Below are 23,611 nucleotides of genomic sequence, written 5' to 3' on the forward strand. Positions count from 1 at the left end.
GCTGCACAACAGTAACCTTGAAGCTTGTCTGGGGGAAGGGGCAGCTGGACACAGTTTCACTAGCCAGGGGAAAGGGTCCAGCTTTTAGGTCCAGGTCCATCCTAGGTAGCCTAGTCCTTCTGCAGCAGGACGAGCGCATTGAGACGGCGTCGCGGTCGGTGCCGATCCCGGCCGGCACCCAGGGCTCCAAGGAACATCTGCACCGCCTGCAGCTCGGCCGCCCCGGCCCTGGCCTCGGTTTCACTTTGCTTTGCAGATCCTTCCCTCCCTGGTGGCCAGGTCAGCGCTGCTCTTTGCCCTCGAAAGCAGGCCTGGAACAGCAACGTTTTAGGGAACTTGGCTACAAAAAGCTGGGCCGTGCTTGGGCTGCTGCGGAAGCCGGGCTGGAGCGACCACCAGGAAGGTGCCGGGAGAGGCCCCGTCTCCCGCAGCGCTGCCCTCCGGGCACGGCTGTGCTCAGGGTATGAAATATTTCCACTGCAAAGGCAGCAAAAGCCTGCGAGGCGCAGAATTTACAAACACTGTGAACACGCAGCACGAGGGGAGGGAAGCGCTCAGAGCTGATCACCAAAAACCCCCACCAGGCACTGGAGTGCAGAGCACGGGACTAGCCCGGGCTAGCGCAAAGCGGGACACGGGCGCGGGTTACGGAGGCGGCCCGTGTGGGATACCGGGGAGACGTCACCGTTAGTGATGGGCAGGCCGGCTCCTCCTTGGAGAGCTGAAAACTCCTTCAGGGATGTAGGCAACCTGCAACCCCCATTTAGATTTAAAGATTTATTCCAAAACATCTGATAGGAGTTAAAGCTATGCATTTTTTTTTTTAAGACAGTAATACCTTAAAATAAAATAAATAAAAATAAAATAAAAATAACTATAAAAACATCCCAAAACTTTATGTAACTATTACATAATACCCCAGGCTGGGTCATAAGCTTTTTCCTTACTCTTTGGAGCTACTGCAGCTTCATGTGGGGCATGCGAAGCAGCAGCCCTGGGCCTGCAGGCCCGCACGGTGGGGACGCTCTAAGGGGAGAAGTTTATTGCTGTTTGCAGAGACGTCGGCAAACAAACGCTGGCAGAGAAAAACGCGCCTGCATTGTTTCTCGTTGCCTTTAATGGCCATTGATACAGAAATTAAATCAAGCCCTGGAAGGGGGCTAGAGATAGCGCGAGTCTCATGAGCCAAACGCGCGGCAGCCCCTGCGACGGCTCGTAGCTCTCGTGTTGTAAATGCGCGTGAATGTTCTCATTGAGGCGGTAATTTATTCCCCGGGGAGGTGCAAAACCAGCTCAAATATCCTCCACGCGGCCCAAGGCGAGGGCAGCGCACGGGGCCCGCCGCTAAATTTAGGCCAGGCTCGGAGTAACCCAAGTCTAATCACAACCCAGAGACCCCCCGAAAGGACTGAGATTCTGCCCCTTTGCCAAAGTGTTTGGGTGAAATTTTAACAGCTCTTTGCTAGCTCCAATTTAAGCAACTCGGCTAAAGTTGTGCAGTTGAATTTCGTTCTGCGGTGCAATTGTTTTGAAAAGATTAATATAAGTTATTTATAAAACCTGGATTCGAGCCCTCTTTCAAGCCCAGAAGATAACTTAAGTCAAATAAACACTCACACTATATTAAAAACATAATACATAAAATACCACTTACTATTGCTAAATAATCCACTGTGATATTGGAAAAAAAAAGCTAGATACCATAAATATCTAAGTTTTTCATTAATTACATTATTTGTTCAGTTTTGTGGTCTAAAACAGATGCAAATAAACTGGGCGAGCTGCTCCAGGATTATCCATCTTTTGGCCTCTCATTCTGCACAACTGCATTTGCACCGGCCTGTCTCCCCTCTCCAGAAATATTCCCCTCCGAATTACCAGATGAAGTCACAATTATACCAAACGTTTTGGCAGTCAAAGCCGATTTGGTAATAAAAATAAACACTTTAAATGTAACTGAGGCCTTCGGTCTGCTTTTATGGCATCCTTCAAGTGTAAAACAGCCCCATGAAAGAAGAGCCAAGGAAACTTTCCCGTTTATAACGCATCAAAACAGCACTGATGATTTTAAACCCAGCCTGAGCGGCCGCCATATTCCTGTTTCCAAAATCATCCGCCTTTTCGCACCAGACTCTTCCCACGGCTCCCGGCTCCGAGCCGGTGGCCGCAGCTCGTTTCCCGGGAACGCAGCGGAGCCGGGAGCTGCAGCCGGAGAGCCCGCGTGCCGCTGCAGCCGGCCCGGCGCTCCGGAGCCGCGTTCCCGCTTCCCGCGAGGGCTCCCGGGGCCGTTGCAGCCCGCGGCGCTGCCAGCTCCTCCCTGCCGGCGCTCCGGGTCTGTCCCTCGCGTGTCCCAGCCTGCCCCGCTGCCGGCACCGCGCTCGGGCGCCCGGAGCGCCGTGCGGGAGCCAGGACAGGAGCGGGGTTTCCCCTGGCACGGCCGCACGCGCTGCCCATGGGTGCCGGTTCCCATCGGTGCCTGCAGGCTGCAGAGGGGCCCCAACCCCGGCGCTCTGCACAGCCCCAGGGCCTGCACCAAACCCGAGCGGCCTGGAGGGTCCCGCGGCTGCCGGGCGGCCCACGGAAACCTGCTCCGACACCTCGTCGGGAGGACCCCGCGGCAGCGGGGCGGGAGCAGGACGCGAGCCCCAGGCAGAGCAGCGCCGGCCCCTGTCCCCCCGGGCAAGGGGACCCGGCAGACGGAGCCCTGAACGCATAAGATGGTTTTCCTCCAGGCCTTATCACTGATAAAATATGGCCCTTTTTCTGTGGCAGGAGGAGAACCTGCCAAATATTTACCCGCTTGGGTAGGAGGCTGCGAATGCCACTCCAGCGGCGTAATAAACTTCCCCGGAAAGCCCTGATAAACGGAGCGCCCGGAGCGGCTGGCGCGGCCGCAGCCCTGCCAAGCTGCCCAAGCAGGGCAGGTCTGTGCTCCGAGAGGGGCACGGAGCGAAAATAAAAGAAAGCCCCGTCCTGGGGCAGAGGCTGCAGCCCGGGGCACAGGGCGCTCCAGGGAAAACCGCGGAGACGCAGCAGGAGCTTCAGAGCTTGTCCCCAGCTCAGGGCAGAGCCACCCCCTCCAAACTGCTCAGCCGCGGCCCAGCAACACCCAAAATGCAAAACCTTTACTTTGCAATTTGACGCAGGAAGAGGCTCTCGGGCCACGAGGGAAGGGAAGGGGCTATCCCAGCCTGAGGATGGCCAAGGGACGGGGTAAAGCAGGTGCCAAGGCCGGCGCGGGTGTCGCAAGCTGAAAAGTGCCCGTTCGCACCGTGTATGCAGCAACAACCTGAATAACCGCTAGTAATGCTGAGGGATGGGGCAAAAAACACATTGCCTGTATCAGCAAGCGGCCAGCAGAGCCCGAGCAGCTAAAAACCACCACATCACGCGAGGAGCCCGAACACATGGACGTGGCGTGGGGTAAAACACGTGTCCTTTCACCTTGGCAAACGCCACCATGGAAGACAAGACAAAAAGTGACTGGGTGGAAGTTCTGTTGAACATATTTAGGGAGCCCTGATGGCTGCAAAATACTGAGCATTCTCTTGCTAAAGAAACCAAAATTTTACCAGGGCACCTACATCAAAATATATAGCTAGCCCCAACCATGCTATAGAACTTTCCAAATTGGGAGGGGATGTGGGCAGGGGGAAAAAAATCTGACAAAGTTACTTCAAGGGAGGAAGAAAGCAATTATCACAGGGAGAAAATTTTTGAGATTGTGATAAATCTGGCAAACGCCGAGCCCAGCAGTTTGCCCAGCCTGCAGAGCAAACCACAAACCAGAGAGGCTCCCAAGAAAGGGAAAACTCCGGTTTCGCCCGGCAGCTGCTCCAAGAGCAGGGAGAGGCGGCACAAACCGCCCCGGAGAGGCTGCCGGGGCCGGCGGACACGGAGCGGGATCTGCTCCCTGTCCCCCTTCCCCAGCACCGGGATTCAGTGTCCCGGCTCCGGCTCCACTTGCCCGGAGTGTTTTTGCGCTGGTGCCCTCAGCCCTCTGGCCGGCTCCAGGGCAGATGATTAGAATCAGATTGCTGCGATTTCACTGCAGATTAATTTCATTAGAAGCTAAACACCTGCAGGGTGAGGAGGGCTGTGAACTTTCCCCAACCGTTTTCTCTCCAAAAAGGGCATCAGTTGGTATTTTTGCTTTTTCTCCTGACTTCCACATACTTTTCCTTTTTGTGGCCTCTAGACAAGGGTTCTCCAGGAGAAAAAAAATAAAAAAAGAAAAAAAGAAAAAGAAAAAAGGCATATGGGGTGAAGAAATCTGCAAAATAAAAAAATAAAAAACCCTTCCCTTAAAATTTGCTGTCAAAGTGAGCGCCCCTGCGCTACAGAGCAAGTTTATAAAGCGAAGAGGCACCGGCCGGAGCCGCCACTCCCGAGCTCCGGCACCGGGACACACTCACGCGGGAAGCGGCTTCGATACCGCCGGGCCGGACGCCCGGACACCGCTCGGAGCAGCGGCCGCTCGCGCTGGCGGCCGGAGCACAGAGAGAGCTGAAGGCAGGGGGGCAAAAAAGCAGTGAGCAGAGACCTGCAATATCGCTTGCAAATCTTTCCAAGTTGCAAAACACTAAGTAAACATTAATCGCTGTTTTAACGGGCAAATTCTGCAGAAAGCAGGACAGAAAACAGGGTTGCAAAAGCCTGCGGGACGGGCGCTTGGGAGCTGTGTGCTGGGCTGGAGCGCGCACATGCCCGCGTGCAGCCCTGCACCATCCTCCAGCGCCACAGCTCCACACCAAGCGGCCCAAAAAACACATAGGAAGAGCCTGACTTTCCATTTTATAAGATTTTTCCAATGAGCACTGCTGCCACTTGTCCTCTTATGCCGCCTCAATATCCTCAATTGCACAAGGGGTAAGAAAAACACCTTATGAGAGCAAAACTTATGCAGACCCTCCCCATAAAGCTAATATAAGACCTTAACAAGTAATGGCACAGCCATAAATACAATGTACACACCAGTACGCACTCCCATAGTTGTATTTATGTGCTAAATATTGCGACTGAAAATAGGGACACAAGCCGCACCATTTGCCCACGTGGAATCCAGGACTTGATAAAGCGCTCGAAAGGGTGAGGGGGGAAATCAGCAGGGCTGGTAAGAGGGGATCCCCTCGGGGCCAGGCACGAGTGAGCGCACTCGCATTAACAGTGAGTAACTCCCGAAAGGCCCCGTGCGCTTCCCGAAAGCGAAGCCCGGGGGGCGGGGGGGTCCCGGCCGTTCGGCCGCGGCGGGTCCGGGCGCCGAGGACTGGGACTTTGTAGGCCAGTTGAAGACACGAACCTCTCATCTCGCCCGCAAAGACCCAGCCCTCAACGCGCCCCGTCAGGCGCCGGCTGCGAGACCGCGTTTTAATTCGTGGTTTTTTACTAATTTCACTCCTTTCGCTGCTCCCTCCCCCACCAGGGCAGAGCCCCCCCCCCGATGCGCCCCCTCCGCGGGGGAGGGGGGCACCGAGCCGCGCCCCCCCCTCCCCAAACTTGCGGGCTGCCCCGGGCCGAGGTCCCGGTCCCGGCCCGGCCCCGCGGCCCGGCCCCGCTGCGCACCGTGACTCGGCACCGCCGCTCGGAGCGCGGGGAGGGGGCACCGGGAGGCGGCCCAGCAGCCCGAGCTAAAAATCACATTAAAGCAAACGCAGAACCCGGAGCCCCCCGTTACCTGACGGGGACGAGGGGGGACCCGGCGTCCCCCCTTCCCCAGCCGCCGTCCGCGCAGCGCCCGGGGGCTCCGACCAGCGCCGCAACTAAGTGCGGAGAAGCCGGGCCGGGGGGGCCGGGCCGCCCCTCGCCTTCTCCCCCCGCCGAGTCGCCAGCAGAGGGGTATTTGAGCCGCTATTGATCTCGCTAAGGGATTTTTTTTCCACCCTTCCTCTCTGCCCTTGCAAAAGGGAAAAAAAAAAAAAAATCCGTGCCACCAGGGACGTTGCAACATCGGGCTCGGCTCTTCAAGCGCCGCGTTTGCCCCGGCCGTGCTCGAGAAGTCCCAACCCAACCAGCAGCGGAGCAGAAGCGGGGGAAAGAAGAAGGAAAAAAAATCACCCAAAGCAACAACAAAAAAAAGGGGGGGAGGGAAGGAAGGGAACACCCAAAAAAGCACCAAACCGGAGGAGGAGGCGCGCAGCCCCGCGCGGCGCGCACCGGCCCTCGAAAGTTTCCTGCACGTGTCGGGCCGGGGGACAGCGCGCTCCGCTCCGCTCCGCTCCGCTCCGCGCCGCCGGTTACGGGAGCGGCCGGTCCCGCTCCTGGTGCCGGTGCCGCTCCGAGGCCCCGGCCGGTCCGGGCCGCCCTCCCGCGGAGCCGCCGGCCCATCCGGCCGCGCACGCGGCAGGAAACGCGGCGCCGCCGCCCGCGCCCCGATCCGCCTTTTTTTTTTTTTTTTTTTTTTTTTTCGCGCTCCTCCCGCCGGCGGCGGCGGCGGCTCCGGCCGCGCAGCCCCGCGCAGCGCCCCGCGCCCGCGGGCGGAGCGCGCCCCCTGCCGGCCGCGCCGCGCGGCTCCGCGGGGCTTCCGCGCTCCCGAGAGCCCAGCCGGGCCCCGCGCAGGGTCCCCACGTTCGGCCCCGCCGCAGGGTCCCCACGTTCGGCCCTGCGGTGGCGGCAGCTCCTGCGCTCGGCCTCATTGACGGCGCTGGATGCGCTCGACCCTCCCGGGTGCCACGTGCGGGTCGGCACCGCGGTGTGACCGGCCGTGGACACCCAGCGAACCCCGCGCTGGGAAGGGGTGCTGATGTCCCGAGGCCTCGGCAGCGTGAGGCAGAGGCAGGAGGGCGGCGGGAGCCCCCGGGCGGGAGCATCTCCTCCATTCCCACCCATCGGCCGCACGCTGCTGCTCTCCGCACCCTCACCTGCCCCGTGCCGGAGCTCAGGGTCCTCGGTGTCCCGGCCGGCATGTGGCCCTGCCCGCAGCCCATGGGCGCCGGCGCTCGCTGCTCTCGTGCTGCCCTGCCGCGTGTCCCACAACCGCAGCGAGCGCCGGCGCGCTGACACAGCCCTGGTGTCTCCTGCGTTGAGGTCCCGTATCCATACGGAAGTCACATACACAGCCGTGCGCAGAGACGGCACCAGAGGCCTGGAGCACTCAGGGCTTCGTGGTGGGACACCCGGGTCCCCGAGCAGGACAGAGAGGCCTTAGCTGCATCTGCCGTCTCGCTGCTCGCTGCGACGGGCGCCGCGAATCCTCCGCGCGGAAGACAGTGTTCCTTGGCCGCCAGCCTGATGAGGATTTCGTGCCAAGGAACACGCTGTTTAAAACAGATAGTAAAACGCGAAGTGAATCACGGACCGTGAGCATGAGACCTGAAAGAGAGAATAGGTTGTACGCGCGTCCTGGAAATGGGCTCTGCTGCAGGGAGGTGCGGAAACGGCGCGTTCGCAGCAGTGACCCCCGCTGAGCACCGGTAGTTTTAAACCTCCAAGAACTGGGCAAGACACCGGCGCAGTCTCGGGTCACAGGCACAGACGCTGCCAGAATCGCTTGGATTGAACAAGAAAAGTCTCCAGCAGCTTTTAGGAAAGGCTGAGGCTGTAGGTTACATCCACCAACCCCCTGCTCTCATAGCCTCATGCTCCATCCCTTGTTCCTGATCACATTCTTGCTCTTTAGCTGTATTAAGAACCTGCTCAACACAGCACAGGCCAATGTGGAGCACAAAAATTGACCGAAAACACTGTCCCCAGCTGCATGGCAGGAGAGCGAGGCAGGGAAGCAGGAAGCGTCGCTGATGAGCTGGCCAACCGGCCACAACTAACCCCACACGTGAATCTCCTTGTGAAGCATCACGACTTGTGCGACCCTAGAAATGAGCACACGCAGTTTGTTTGAAGCAGTTTGACATCAAAATATTAACACTGTTAGACCAACAATAGCCCAGAGCAGTAACTGTGGAACAAGAGATTCCATCACTACTGAAAATTGTCATTTTTGGGGCGGGGGGGGGGGTGGAGACAAACTGTTTTACAAGACCCAGGAGCCAAACGTGTGGCCCCGGGGACACGGTCTGGCCTCGCTGGCGGCAGGCACGAACCCGGCTTGCTCCCGGGCGCTGCTCCGGGCGCTGCCGTCCCCTGCACGGGATGCGGAGCACGGGAGCAGCCCTGGCCCAGAGCCAGGCGCTCCACATTGTGGCACCGCACCGGGGACACGGAGGGCTGGGCAGGCTGGAGCCCATCACTCAGCCAGGGGAACAACTCGGCAGCGTTGCCGGCGCCGCGTGGCTCTGCGGGACCGGGCACGCGCGGACGCGTCCTGTGCTCCGGCATCGCCCCAGCTCCCAGCCCGGCGGCTCCCTCCTCACCAGGCCGCGAAGGAGCCTGTGCGGGTGCGTGTGGGAGACAGGAGAAAAACAATCAAAGGCCAAACGAGCTATGAGCCCACTCAGAAAACAGGGCTCCAGCTCGAGCGTCTCTGCTTACAGCGACCTCATCCCCATCCGTGTCTATCACGGACAATTATGGGGGAGCCAGGAAGGTGCAGCGGGACACGCGGGCGCGTGTGGGGATTCGGCACCGCTGCCCTGGGCTGACCGGCACCATCACCCTTCTTGCTCTTATTTCAGTAGCAGTTGCGAGGGGGCACCAAGGCCTTTGGGTTCTGACTAAGGACCTGTCAGTCCGGCGAGGTTGGGCTGCTCGGCACCTAAACACGGACGAGGTTTCCAGCCATAACTCATCGCGGAGCTTTTAAATGTATTAGCAGCCACGTGTTTTTGTTAGGAAGGACAAAAACAGGCCTCACTTCAACCCTCATTTGCTAAGTCCACATTTGCAAGAGGAGCTATATTCTGAGGGAGGCTGCTAAGGATTTTCTGGGAAAAAAAAAATCTATAAATAACTAAATAAATAAAAATTAAAAAGCACGGGCAAAGAAGAGACCAGCAAGGGGAGCTCCTGGCCTTCCCGCTCGCACGGTGCTTCCTCCCAGCAGAGCAGCGCAGTCATTGCTGTTATTTCAACCACGGCTCCTTGCAGGTGAGCTGAGCGGGCTCCGGTCTGCGAGATCCCTGGGGCAAAGGGCGATCCCTGCGCGCGGAGCCCCGGGAAACGGGAACCCCCAGGACAGCGGCGCTCAGACCCCCCGCACACACAACCCGGCCCCCCGATCCCGTTTTGGCCCGACGGGGGCAAAAAGGGGCAGCAAAGAAGGCGGCGCCCGCGGGCCCCCGCCGGGCGGGGCTGCCGCCGCCCGCGCTGCCGCGAGCAGGCACGGACGGGGTTCGAACCCGCGATCTTCGGTTTACGAGACCGACGCCTTACCACTTGGCCACCGCGCCTGACGGGCGAGAGCAGCCGCGCGCACGCAGTGGAGGCGGCGAGACGCCCGCGCGCCCCCGCGCGCCCCCACGCGCGGCCCCGCGCCCACGGCGCCCCGCGCTGCCCCCGCGCACGCTCCGCGCTCCCCCGGCGCCGCGGGGCCGCGGCCGGAAGCGGCGGGTCGGCGGGGTCGGCGCCCGCGGCAGCGCCGGGAGCGCGCGCATCCCCGCGGAACCCCCGGGAACCCCCGCGTTTCCGGCCGGTTGGCGGGAAGGGCGCTCGGCGGCCTGGCCGGGTTTTGGGTCAGGATTCCTCCTCTTTTCTCTGTTTCCCGACACTCAAGCTGAAGTTTCACATTTTGCTTCAGCCCCAATTGGCTTCTGCTTGTACTGTAAAACCCACACTAGCGTGAATCACAGCTGCAGTGCCGCGTTGCTCGCGTGTCCTCCCCTGCTTTTGCAGCTACCGAGTATCCGGCATTGCAGCTCAGGCTTGGTTAGACGCGGGCAGTGAATCAGCTTCTTGTTCCCATCAGCACCAGCCTCGCAGCCGGGGTCACCGCGAGGATGTGGCTTTGAACCCCATCCAGCCCTGCCCTGAGATCCCGCATTTTGGTTTCTCGTTTTTAGCCACCGCAGCCATCCTGATCCCGAGGGCATCAGTCCCGTGAGAAGCCCCTGGTGCCGCGGGGCCGGCTCCCGGCCTCACGTAACTGAGCACAAAGTCCTGTTTCCAGCGTTAAAAGCCCCCGTGAACGTCGTGCCGGGTGTTCCCGAGCATCTCTTTGGGGCGGGTGTTGCCGTGGGGCCACCAGCCAAGGCCCCAGGCCTGAGGTGGCTCCAAGGAGCCGGTGCTTGGAGCGAAGAGGGACGGGGACGCAGGGTCCCGCTGCAGACACCCTCGTGCTTTGGGGAGAGCAAATCGTTTATCCACGTCTGCTCGGACACCTCAGCTACGTGGAAGGCTCCACGTTAGCAAGATTCAGCTTTACTGTCCCCCTGAAGTATTTCAAGGAAACACTGGGGAATGGGTGCAAGGGCACCTCGCGCCAGCACAGCTCTATCGAGAGATTTCTTTTCCCCCTTGGGGCCCTGCCATGATTTCCCCCCTCCACGTGTCCCGGCCTCCTTGCCGCTGGCCGGACGATGCAGTTGGTGCCACTCAGAGCCCCCGGACACGACGTTTCTAAAAGACAACCAAGAGCTGCTAATTTCATTTGCTAAATGATATGGAGTAGGATTTGATTCAGTGCTTCCAAAAAGGAAAAACATGTACGAAACAATACTTTCTCTTTTTAACAGCTCAGAGACACACGAGTACAAATTTGATCTATTGATATATACACATTTATATTACATGAAAACCAGAGCTGAAGATCAAATGACAAGAGTGTACATAAAAGTGCGCAGAACAGAGGATAAAACATGGAAATACAAAGCAAGTTTACAGCAGAGAAAGGCACAAGCACTAAAGGTGTCACCATGCAACGCGTCTGCGCACGGCCTGGGCAGCCAAGCCAGGCCAGCGGCTCCCACAGCCCGTTTCACAGTAATCCTGGAAATACCCCAGCATTTCAGTGCCCTGCAAGCGCGACACCGGCACGCGCGTGTTCACAGGGAGCGCAGTTCGTCCCCTTTCCTCGCAGGTGAACGAAGCTTCCACACTCAGAGACGCTGGTGGGAGCCGCAAACCCGCGGGCCCGGCCGTCAGCGCGGGCTGGGGGAGGCCGAGGCAGCGGCTCCCGTGGGACAGCAAAGGAGGGCTGAAATTCCCCATTTGTCCCTCCTCAGAGCATGAGTCTCCCCTTCCCTTTCTCCTCTTTCTTTAGTGACCCTAAAAATAAAGGCTGGGGAACAGCAGGCAAGAATTTACTGTTTCGCTGTTGAATGTAGCTACATTGAGGCTTGTGGACCTGTGAAGCAGGAACCGACGCCGAGTTCAGCCGCAGCCTCTGCCTGCGGCCGGGCCGGACGCAGCGGCCACGCGGGGGTGACAAACGCGGCGGCTGCAGCGCGGCCGGTGCCCCCGTCTCACCCGCGATGGGAGCGGGCGCCGGGCAGGGAGGGCGCCGGGCAGGGAGGGCACCGCAGGCCCCGCCGGTCCCTGCGGGCCCCGGGTACGACAAAACCCCCCAGATCTGCTGCTTCAGCAGCGAAAGGCTCCCAGGACCAACATTCTGCATTGCCAAGCACCGAGAAGACCCCGAGATGCTGCCAAGGGACAAAACGCCGGCAAGCGTCCAGCTGCTGCTGCAAAGGCAGCTGTTACGTAACAGCCCTCCTGCCTCAATAACCCTCCCCAGGCAACAAGCGGCTTCCAGCAGCGCCAGCGCGTCGCTGCCGCCGCCTCTGCACCAGTTTCCCTCCCATTAACACGAGCCAAGCCACTGCTTGGGCAACCGTTTGATCACCTGTGAGTTCCTTCCTTGGAAAAAAATCCTTCAAAACACCCTGGACAGTGTTTGCTTCAGTGCAAACCACTGCGTACGTGTTGTCATTAAATAAGAAAAATGACATCTCTATTTGTAAATCCCAGCTCTTTGGTTCCTCGCACGGCCCTCGCACCAGGATGGGGAGAGTGACCGCCCGTAGCGCGTGTTTGTGTGTCGGCTTTCAAGGCCTTGATTAGTAACCAAGATTAGGGAGCCGAAACATTTCAGGCCAAGATCCTTTCCGGAGGGTAACGTGGGGCTATGCCACTCAATGGAGCCTTGCTGCGCTCAGACAGCAAAACATCTAGTGCCATGTATGTCTGTGAGCACTAATAATGCTGTGTTTAATCTTGTCTATAGAGTTTGCTCAGAAATATCTGAACTTCTCCCAAGCCATAAAAGGAAATTTGGCAACCAAAGTGCATTGATTTTTTTTTTTCTGAGACTTGCCACAAATTTTCAGATTAATAATTCCATCAGCTGGAGGCACGGCTACAGTTTGTCACTGTCACACTTCAGAACGTGACATTCTCAAGCAGCTCCTCTCTTTAATGGAAGTTATTCAAAAAGCTAAAAAAAAAAATTCTTTTGATGTCAGGGTTCTTTTGACTCAGTATCAACCTCCGAAAGCAAAACCACGCAAAAACACCATCAGATGCAAATGACTGTACCAGAGTGGGGCAACGTGGAGCAGAAAATCCCGCACGACCAGCTCTGCCGGTACCGCGACGCGCTGTTCGAGCCGGGCGGTTTTTCCGCAGTAGCTCTGATGAAGTTGGACTTCTGGCCAGGAGCAAGTCGCCTTTTCTCCCTGTGCAAACACACGCAGTTGGGCTGTCCAGGACATCACTCCTCATTTCAGCACCTACCGGGGACACCCCGAGCCACGGAACCTCCAAGTCCCTTTAACAGGGGACTCTTCACGGCTCGATGGCCCCGCGCGGCCGGGCCGCGGTTCCCTGCCCGGGGAAGGGACACAGGGCACAGGGACGAGTCATTTGTTGGAGCCGATTCCAAACCCGGTGCCTCCCTGCGGCCCACGGCGGCTGCCGGCAGCGCTGCAGACGCAGAGCTCGCCCCGGCCGGTGTCACATTCCTCCCCTCCCTGCCCCAGTGACCACCGGGGACGGTCCCTCATGGCCCGGATACCTTCACCTCATAAACGTGGTGGTTCTGGGACAGAACGGCTCACGTGGAAGGCAGGAACATCTAATGGCACTAGTTACTGGGAAGCTGTTACTAGGCGCAACCTAAAAATGCAACTGCTAATTATTTTTAAATGCGGATAACAGAGGAAAACACATGCCCGCAAATGGAATGCTTCTCCCACCCACAACCTACATTTCTTGTTTTTCAAACCTCAAATATTTTCAAGCAGTAACAGAAAGCAGTACTACACCAAGGGTCTCCACAGAAGCAGAAACGTAACCACACTTTATGTAATACAATAAAGCTACGGACAACACCAACATGGTGTAGGACAGCTCTTCAAGTGCAAGCAGTGTGGAGCAAGGAGCAGCTTTTAAAGGCTAAAGCAGCTGGGTGCAGAGCTAAGCAAGGAATCCCACCTGGCTTCTGAAAATTCACTGCTGGGTACCCTTTGCTAGATGCCATTTTGAGGATGGCACCCGGACTTCATGATTATTCACCTCTTACATGTTCATCTCCATGAAATCTCGAATACAATTCCAGACGTGTCTCCCTGTGATCAAGTCCCAGGGATCCGTGGTCTCGGGTAACTAAGCCAGGCTTTTCGCCTCGCAAAGGCTCCACGCAATTTGCGGTGAACCGGTCCTCCCCGTTTGCTCCCGCTCTGCCCTAAGGGCAACGGGGTTTAGACAGTCGAGTGCCGTCGACTCAAACCTGCAGCAGGTTCCCCCAGACGCAGCTCCCCGGTACCGGTACCGCAGGGAGCTCTCGGTGGCCTCCAACGCGAGCGGCGCCGCGGGCAGCACCGCGCGGGCGGAAGGGCCGCGCCGCTCCCTGCGGGAAGGAGGGCTGCAGGTGGCACGGGCAGGCGCAGGGGAGCTCCACGGGGCTTCACCCGCTTCCTCTGCAAACAGGAGCTGCTGTAATTCAGTAAAGAACATCTTACACCACCAAGTAACAAAGGAATGATATTTAAATCCCTTCTCCAGATTCCCCCGAGCCTCAGGAGCGCAGCCTCGAGCTGTTGAACACGAGCGCGTCTCCAGCGGCGCCGGAGCCCTGCGCGAGGCGGGGGACACTGAGCCCCACAGTCATTCTTCTGTCTCCGCTGGTGTTTTAGTCACTTTACACCATCTAAAGCAGTTAGTTACACTGAAACAAACAGCTTTTATTTTCTTGCCTTCCAGACAGTCCAATTATGGCACTTCCCCCCTCCCTTCCCATGACTCCAGTAAGACATCACTGAAGGCAAGAGCACAGGGACTGCAGAAAAATATATATATATATTTACATCCATAGCTGAATACATGTTTTATGTATTCAAATTCAGGAAGAAAATGCATCACATATACACACCAAGATACATCAAGAGAATACTAGGGGCAAGACACTGCCAACAGCAAGAAATACACAGAAAAGCACAGTCATTGCTACTGCAACATTCTTCTGGGGAGTGCACTCAGAGGAAACATTTCTATGCACTGGGGTAAGCCAGTTTCTTGGGCCCATTTTCTGCAACTATCCCTGCCTTCGCCAGTTGGCATGAATCGAAAGGTGGATTAAATGTGAAATTTTTAATTAAAAAAAACCTTCTAGTGCATGGAGTAAAATTTAACATTCATCATCTACCAACCAAATCCATAAGCTTTTTAAGTTACATTATTAATTACAAAAAGCCCTAGTCCTACAAACATGGCTCCAACTCGGGAGAACACAGGCACATGCTGAAGCCCATCCCTATTTAAGGCAGCATTTAAACACACACTCGACTTTAAAGCTTATGTTCTGGCCCAGCGCCTTCCAGGAGCAGCCGCAGGCTGCGGTCGAGCGCCTGCAAAGCGCTCGGCTGACGGGGCCGTGTCCCCTGCGCGGAGCTCCCGCTGCCCCGTGCGCGGGGGGACCGACCTCGTGGACGTGTCGGGGCCCCGGGGGCGCACGGGGCTTCAGGCCGGAGCTCCCTGCGAGGCGCCGGCAGGACCACGCGGTCCCCGTCACAGAGCGGCCCCAACATCTCACAGGGGCAGCCTGGCTGGGCTGGGAAAGCAGATCGAGTGATTTAAAAGGCTCCCCCTTCCCTAGAGGCAGCTGTTTCACTCAGTTTTAGTTTTTTTTTTTTTTTTTTTTTTAAGAACTGGAATGTGTTTCTTAGCGAAATACTTCAAATTAAGGGTGAGGGTGTGGAGGAATGAGCAGGATCCCAAAATTCATTTAATGGCCCATGATAAGCCCCTGAAAATAGGGGAATAGAATTTGAACAACAACTTCTTAACCTCAATGCTACAGGGACCCTGGCCTAAAACATACACACGCGCACACACACACACACTAAAGAGCACCCTGGCTCCGAGCATCCCAAAGGAGACTCCAAAGTGATCTTATATAAAAAGCACTTTGTGCTGACAGTGGCAAACAAGTGGATGGTGATTTTACATACATAGCAACAAGTCTGTAATGTCTTCCTCTTCTCCTTTTGCTTCGTCTTTCCTTTTTCTCCCAAAGATTCCCCCCCATCACAAATGTGTGGTTTAAATAATAAAGCTAAATCGAATAGGAAGTTACATAGCCAGCACCAATTAGGAACTGAACCTGGGTATGGTGATCGGTTTGTGGTACCCAAATTCCTGGAAGAACAAAAGAACAATTCTTGCTCTTAGTTAGGGTCACATCCATATGTTTCCATTGTCTTTTACCTTTACAACTAGAGGTAGAGTCATTTTGTCCAGTATCTAAAAGAGCATGATCCAGTTATATTGTTATTACATTAATATACAGTATCTATCTTGTTACAGGTATTGAAAGTGCATGGAAAAAGTCTAACCGAGCCAATTCAGTGACAAATAACAGTATACCAAACATCATATAAACACACCCGCGCACCCACACTCACACTTAGTGTATATATAATATATATATATTTATAGGTTCATTTACAGTATCAGAGTGTTGTTTAGATCCAGTGGCATGTGCAGAAGTATCAGGCAGTTGCTGCTTTTCCTTCAGAAATCCCTTCAATTTTTTATTTCCAGGATAGAGGGGTTGTGATCTAGGATTGCCAAAATGATCTTGTCCATATACTGTCGCAATCTGTAATTTATCTCCTCCTGTTCTTTGAGGGCCTCCATGAGCTGAAACACAACATTTCAGAGTTATGCATCTCTTGCAGCATTGTCACTTCTTTACATAGCGGTGTGAGATCAGACAGAGGCAGAGACTGGCGCTGTTTAGGATTACCAGGTCCCTTTTCCAGCAGGAATTCTACCTCCACCTCCTCTCCTTTATCTCTATAAGGGATGATCCAGATGTTGAAGATCTTTACCATTTGGGAAGGTAGTGAGCAGTCACTATCAGGAGTCTTTTGGCAGCTCATTTGAACCAGAAATTCAGTATCTAACACATCCTGCCTCCGCACCGGCTTCCCCATCTCAGTTGAAGAGCTTTAGGCTTTCGAGTCTACAGAAACCTAAAGCACTTTGCATGGAAGGCTGGCGAGCAGAACAAGATTTCAATATTATGGACTGGGAGCAAAGCTATCTTTTTTGCAAAACAAGTAACACAAAAAGACGCCCTAAAACAAACACCTCCCCTCTCCAAACTCCCACGCTCCTGGAATATACGTCAGGTTGTTCTTATGTTGCTTTAGTTCTGTATGAAATGCTACACATAAGCAGCAAGGTGTCTACCCTTTGGAGGTGCTGTGAGGCCTTTTGGAACTCAAGGGTCTAATGAAAGACGCTGTGTGTCTTTAATGCCAATCTTCCCCAGGTTCCCAGCAGAATCAGTGTACTGGTTCCTCCTTATATTAAGGTGATCTGGGCATCTGTTTCCAATAGCCTTCAGAGAAATCCCACCCTAAACCTGCAATCTCTGATTACACAGAAGAACGCTGCAGCGGAAAAGGTTGGAACTGCTCTACGAGCTCCCCGAGGCTGGCAGGGCACCCTCCTCCTCGCGGAGCACGGGCCACCCCCAGCAAGAGCCATTCAGGAAGGAGGGAGCAGGGCAAGAGCTGCCTTGCAACAGCTAAAACCTCATGTGCTTTTGCTCAGAGTTCTACAAATAAACAGGTTTTTTTCACAGCACTCTGGTTCATCAGGAAACTCAGGTATGTCCTTCACCTCAAGGGACTGCCCAGGGGCTAAGGCTAACAGGGTCATTCAAGTACAGAGAGAGTAAGAAGGGTTGTCTCAGGACTCCTCTTACAGAAGAGACAGGAAATTCTGTTCAGAAAAAACAAGGTATAGAAGCAAACAAACCCTTTTGCCCAAACAAACCCAGTCCCCTTCATTAACTGTCTCTCTGGGAGCTCTTACAGCTCCATCGGCCTGATCTCATGATACGTTCTGGTGCCCGAAGGAAGCCTTCAACTCCACCTGCTTGATTCCAGCCCACATGGAAGTGGATCTCCTATGGTATTTTCTAAAGCATTAACTAGTTTCTTGCTTGCATACTACATATTTCCTCCAGAATCTGACTCTGCTACAGAGAGAATCTGGCTGAAGCTTAGATCCAAGTGAGAGCTTGTTACTGAAATAACTTAGTACTAAACCTACAACAGAGTAGAAATTTAAGTAACTGTCTTTATTCTACAGAAACTGTCTTCATAAAAACTGTGTGTTCAGTAACACGCTTTGATGAGGGTTGATGAGCTGATGTTAAAAGGAGCAGCCAAAAATACTGTTAGATTTAAGTAATTTTTCCAATAGTCTCCAACTCCTAAGAAAGTAGTATTTTCTGTTGCTCACTTGCCAGCTTCAAGTATTTCACCTTGACAATTAATTGCACTGAAAAGCCTAGGGTTTTTTTAAGCGGTAGCTGATGAAAGTGCATTACCTCATCTCTTGACGCAGAATCAATTTCAGCAGCAAGTGACTGGGCTTTTGTTTGCGTTGCAAAGAGATTTTTAGCTTCATAAAGACTGAGACTTAGGATCTGTCCATTAAGATCGTCATTTTGATCACGAAGCTTCTGATTCTCCTGTTTAAGGATCAAAAAATATTGTGTTTAAGTTCTAGCTGGAAGATTTCATTAAAAAACATATCACAGGTAGCTTGGATGACACAGTATGGTTGCAATCCAAAAAGTAACAGTGACAATTCCTCCCCCCCTGTAAACTGTAGGTGTCTCTCATGTGCACAGCTTACACTGCTTGTGCAAGGAAATGCAAGGCAGGTCTTCCACTTAAGGCAGGAAGGGGACAACAGCTAAAGGGAGTGTGGTAAGGGGTCACCATTGTAGGCATTTTTCACTGGGCCTCACCCACAGACCCATGTGCTGCTCACCTGCTTCAGGCGTTTTATTTCATGCTCCATTTCCACCTCTCTGGCTTTGGCATTGAACTCGCTCACGCTGGATGAGGAGCTCCTGCCGCGTCCTGGGCGCTCACACTCCAGCTTGTAGAGCTGCAGGTGCTCCAGTTCCTTCCGCAGGTCCTCGATGAGCTGTGGAGACGTGCACAGGTCGCGTCTCCCCACACAACCCGCCCTCCCTTGTGCTGCACCTTCGCACGGCGGCAGCAGCACCACGGCCCTGCTCAAGGCTGAATTCCCTCAATACAGCTCCCTGCTGCTCCTTGGAAAGGCCAGTCACCAGCCAGGAACCATCACAGAAGCTGGATGCAGCTCTGATCTCCAAGCCTGGTGGTCCCAAAGGCTTAATTCCCCAGACAAACTTCATCTTGAATGAGTGCTGTAACATTTACCTTACTAAGCTTCCAAAGAGTTTAAAACCCTTCGTGTAACTGACTGTCATTTATTAGATATTCTTGCAGTAGCCATCACCTTATGGGTGACTTGCCATAAGAATACAATCCAGTAACACATTAACTGATTGCTCTGTTATCCTGTCTCTGCTCATGCTTTTCAGATGGGCTCCCATATAAGTTAACATGCAATTGCCCAATATCCCTTTCCACACTTGCCTCCTGCGTGGCTTCCCTCTCCTTGTTGAATTCCAGTCTGTTCTGTCGCAGCTTGTCCATCATTCTCTTGTACAAATCCATCTCATCCTTCAGTCGTAGACTAGTGTCTTCCAACCTATCTGACATGCGTTGCCTTTCCTGGAATAATGGGAAATGGGAAATTTTACAGCTAGCTTGAAAATGTACGAGTCATCCTCAGCTGTGTAATGAATACATAGACATGGCTGGTTATAGGTTGGCAAGAGTGTCTGCCACTAAATGTGACCAGTTTTCATTAGCACTCCCCGTTTCAGCAATGCCAGTTAAAAAAACAACAACAACACCCCACAAAAACCAGGGAGGCAGTCACCACACGAGTTTGCTTTTAAACAAATCCAGCTGCTGTCAAAATGCACTTGACATCATGAACATGTTCAGCACTCGGGAGTTTAGTTACCTCATCTAATTTCTCTGTTTGTGATTTCAGTCGTGTGACAGTGGTTTTCAGTTCACCGTTTTCTTCTTCCAGTTGCAGAACCCTGTGTTAATAAGAAAAGTCTTACAGTCAATATCTCTAAGAATGCAAGCACACAAAAAGTATGCTCTAAAAAGTCATTTCATTTGCATTTAATAGCATAAATGAGAAAATACTGCTAATCTTAGCCTATTTTCCTGTAACATTTTGTCCATTTTTAAAGCCAAAAATGTCACACCGACTCTCAGGTTCTACTGCTCATCACAAAAAGTATCTAAAGAAAATTAGCTAGGAAGGAACCTATGCAGAGACAAGTGTCTGGCACAGCTGGTAACAACTCCCTATTTGAATCCATGCCAAAAATCCATCTAAGCTGTCGATGTTGGCTATGTGGATTACAGCATTACTGTAAAACATTCTCCAGGCTTCTGGGCATTAGTTGCATGCTGCATGCAACTGCGCAGCTCCTCTCTAGAGCTATTAGCCCGTAACCATCTGTGTCCTGTCTTGTGAACAGGTTATGTTTATGTGCAAAGGAGAGAGGAAGAAAAGAACAGTTGCTCTGTTCTCTGCACCACCAACAAGCTTGTTACCTTGTATTTAGCAGCTCAATTTCTGTGCCTTTCTCTTTTTCATATTTGCTGTATGCTTCTCGATGTCTCTTTATCTCTTCTTCCAGAGTCTGTTCTGCTGATGTCTCTTGGTCTTTCAACAGTTCCTCGAGCTCATGAACTCTAATGAAACCATGCTTCATTTCAGCAATAGCTCACAGTTACTTTAATACAGTGCGTACAATGTCATTACCTCCCTTCTTCCCCAATCCTTTGCTTCCTTACTTCTTCATCATCTTCCTTGGCATTAAACTTCCCAATAGAATGAAGTAGTATCTGTTCATCTATTCTTTCATTTCTAGTCTCATAAAGCTGGACTATTCCATCAGCAATCACCAGCTTTCTGCTCATTATGCACATTAATAAACAAGTGGGTCAACTCTCTTATAACAGAAGGTCTTGACCTGCACAAGTCGGTAACATTTCTGTACTAAGAAACTTGCTTGGAAGGTCTCTGCTTGCTGTAAATATAGCAAGACAGCCCTATTTCATGTGGACTTCTCAGATGAAGCCCACCTCACTTGTCTGGCAGCGTACGGCAGAAGACATGGTCAGATTTTAGATGCAGAAGTTCCTTTCCCCCAGCTTGCCTCTAGGTCTGCTATGACATGATAAAGAGAACTGGCTCTGTGCTTCATTACCTGTGAACCAGCTGTGTGTTCTCCTGTTTCAACTTGCTCTTGAGGTCACCATTTGTCAGGTTATCGTTCTCCAGTTCAGTCACCTTCTTCTCTAGGTAGGTTACCTGGAAGGGGAAGTGAGAGGGAAGAATTGAGACAGTCTGCATCTCTCTTCACACACCACGTCGCTGTTTCTAAGCAGCATTTAGTTATTATAGCCTTTCTAGATCTCGCCCTAGTTCTGTATTTCCATAGTTCTTGCATTTTCATGAACCAGAGTCATTAATTAGTCCATTATTAATGGACTATCCTGGACATTTTGAATGACCTACTTAAGACAACTGGTAACTGATCAGGAGAGCTTCATCACTGGATGCATGTCAGACGTTGGGTTTGGGACATGATTGCAATGCACTCAGCTCCTCACCTTTTCAGTTATATCGTTATCACAGGAGTCTATGCTGTCTCGGAACAGGTCTTCTGTGCTGCCGTTGCTGCTGCTGAAGTTACTATTGTGGAAGAGCTGCCTGAAAGATCAGAAGGATAAAAATTTTGCTTGATGAGGAAGGAAGAGGAAGACTCTGTACCTTAGCATGAAACCTGGATTCATGCTTCAAACATCCTATGCTGAAAATCGTGCAGCCATTTCAGTGACAACTATAACTGCTTCAGCACAAGCCTTACAAGAACCGGTAGCTAAATGAAGTCCTACTGAGCACAATCAATGACATTAGTTCCAGGACGTGAGCTCTTTCTTGCTTTTGACAGGATTTGTCACCAGCAGTAACATATTTTAAAAACTACTTAGCCTTATTCACACAATGTACCAAGTTATATTTGCTGTATTAAAAGTCTAAGATAAGGTCATTACATTATGTTAGTTAGTATAGAATTTTCTAGATGAACTGTACATCAAGAGCTTTCTTTAAATAGACAGAAAGAAATCTTGAGCAGCTCCCACTAGATAACAGTTTCAGAATACACATGACTGGAGACTCTAAAACAGTTTGGGAACGTAGAGCCCTCACCATCTCACGGCTGCTTTACTCACTCGAAAGGTTTATTTTGTACAAATGCCCTTTTTTCCTTTGCATTTCAGCAACACCAGCAAAAAGGCCCAAGCCATGCGAGCGAGAGGAACAACACCTGAACTCGTGGATCAGCAGTTTATGGGAAGCAAATTGATGGACAAGGAAGCAGCTATTCTCCCAGCACAGCTGCCCCTTCCCGTCCAGGGCCCTGCCCCAAGTCTCACAGGGACTTTTACACTCTGCAGCAGCGCGACCCAAGCGCCGACCCCTTCCCTTGAAAATCTGTAAACATGAGTTTATGTTTTCACAACCTTACTCATTCCTCCCCTCTCCCCCCACTCCCAGTTATGGATTTTTTACAGCTCATACCCCAAGTATTCAGAACAGGAAAATAAGACTCTTACCTTCCAAAAGCTGTGCTTGATATTTTTCTGTTAGGGCTGCATGGATGCAGAAGGAATGATACAGGAATTAAACACTTATTTGATCAATGCTGGATTCAATTTTGGTTTAATCTGCAGCTGAATTGCACAACAAAACATCTAATATTGACTTTTTTAAAATCAAAGTTAAAAAGTGATTCTGTGAACAATATCCTTGGACAATTTAATCAAAGAGCACAGAGTTAATAACAACATAAAGATGAGTGGAGCCATAATATCACTACAATCACTAACAAGCAGATTTAAAAATACTGTTATATTTAACACAAATTTGTCAATGTGAATCAGAGTGAAACTAAGATTAGAAGTGTCACAAAGGGACACTAAGTTAGTGATGGATGTTTATTGTGGACTCCCAGGTTTTAGATGATTTTCATAAACAGGAAGCTTATCCTTCCCCATAATCCTCCCCAGTTCACCATAGGAACAGAGATGCTTTCCGTTTTTAGAGTTTCCTTTCTCAGCCAAAGACTGGTATTATCCAAAGGAGGGACCACGTTTCAGACAAGAGCACTAGAACCAAATCAAAACAAACCCCAAATCCAGCTGCATCTCTCGGGTAAGATGCCATCTCTCCGAGTGCACACAGATGCACAGCCCTCTGGGCACTGCTCTCCTGTGACCAGGGGAAAACAGCCTCCCTCCAGCATCACCCCAGGCACAGCCAGGCTTGGCAGGGTTGCACCAGGCTCCTCGCCAGGGCAGGAGAGGTGACAGTGCTGCTCACAGCAGGGACCGTGTCCCTGTGTCCCCAGCACTGTGCTCTCTGCCAGGGACCGGCGGGCAGCAGGATCTGCATCCAGTTTGCAGGGGGAGCTAGAAGGCCAGCAAAGCGGCTCCTCCAGCGACTGCTGGGGAGCGCTCGGAAGAAAGAATCCAAAGCTTCTGCACTTCAAAAGTGGTTGAAGCAATGGTGATAGAAACGTAAGGAGAAAAAAAAACACCCCAAACTGAAAATGTCAAGTCATTGCTGCCCTAATTCTGGTTTTATTATTTTGTCAAATTCCCTTTAGAAAAAAGAAAACCCCACTGTATGAAGTACCTCTGCTGTCCCATAGGTTTATGCGTGGTGTATTTAAGGTCATACACAACGACTAAAGTTACATACAAAGCCTGATGACTCCTTCCTATCCAGAGGAAACAGCGACTAACCATAGATCTGCATTAAGCAGCAGTATGGCAGACCCCACTTCCTAGGGAGATATCCTGGATACAACATTTCCACTCAGTAATCAAAGAACTCACTGGTCAAAATATTTAGGGCAGAGACAGCATTAATAAACCCACATCAGAGAAACAGTTATTAGTTATTATCAGTTATTACAGTTATTATCTGAAATTCAGAGAGTTTTGCAGGAGGGACACAACGCACACGAGAGGGTGGCACACAGGGAAGGGGAGGGCACTTCCCTCCTCTCCTGCTGCCACCACTCAGTCCTGTTTCCAGCAGGGCCTGCTGAAAGCAGTGCAATAGGCTGCTTACCTGTTTGCTTTCAAGTTTTTCAGCCTGGCTTCCAAATCGTTGAGCAGATTTATCTTTTTGCAGCACTGTGTGCAGTAAACATCCAGTAACTCGCTGTTATAAACATGCCTCATTTTCCGGGGTGTTTGGCCAGCGCTGTTTGCAGGAAAGGAGACACGTTACAGCAACCAGCAGGTTTTCCTCTTGCGAGGGGCTCGGGGACACGCTGCCC

The 23,611-nt window shown here is 52.7% G+C and overlaps 1 protein-coding gene and 1 non-coding gene across 2 annotated transcripts in view; both read right to left on the reverse strand.

The window, feature by feature from the left end:
• Window positions 1-9,209: 9,209 nt before the first annotated feature.
• On the reverse strand, window positions 9,210-9,281 carry TRNAT-CGU (transfer RNA threonine (anticodon CGU)). The gene has a single exon. It is a non-coding gene; the product is annotated as a tRNA-Thr (tRNA).
• Window positions 9,282-15,391: 6,110 nt separating this feature from the next.
• The window catches only part of RAB11FIP4 (RAB11 family interacting protein 4), a 79,269-nt gene continuing 71,049 nt past the window's right edge, over window positions 15,392-23,611 (reverse strand). The window contains exons 6-15 of the mRNA XM_088538079.1: window positions 23,401-23,535; window positions 21,879-21,914; window positions 20,871-20,970; window positions 20,465-20,568; window positions 19,806-19,946; window positions 19,195-19,276; window positions 18,759-18,896; window positions 18,121-18,279; window positions 17,672-17,815; window positions 15,392-15,966 (exon numbers count right to left, since the gene is read on the reverse strand). Of these exons, the coding sequence (XP_088394205.1) occupies window positions 15,850-15,966; window positions 17,672-17,815; window positions 18,121-18,279; window positions 18,759-18,896; window positions 19,195-19,276; window positions 19,806-19,946; window positions 20,465-20,568; window positions 20,871-20,970; window positions 21,879-21,914; window positions 23,401-23,535 (1,156 nt within the window). The 3' untranslated portion in view covers window positions 15,392-15,849. The remainder of the gene's footprint in view (window positions 15,967-17,671; window positions 17,816-18,120; window positions 18,280-18,758; window positions 18,897-19,194; window positions 19,277-19,805; window positions 19,947-20,464; window positions 20,569-20,870; window positions 20,971-21,878; window positions 21,915-23,400; window positions 23,536-23,611) is intronic.

The sequence above is a fragment of the Tinamus guttatus genome, unplaced genomic scaffold (genome assembly GCF_059628265.1).
Source record: "Tinamus guttatus ecotype Peru unplaced genomic scaffold, ASM5962826v1 Tinamus_guttatus_pri_ptg000045l, whole genome shotgun sequence".
Lineage (NCBI taxonomy): Eukaryota > Metazoa > Chordata > Aves > Tinamiformes > Tinamidae > Tinamus > Tinamus guttatus.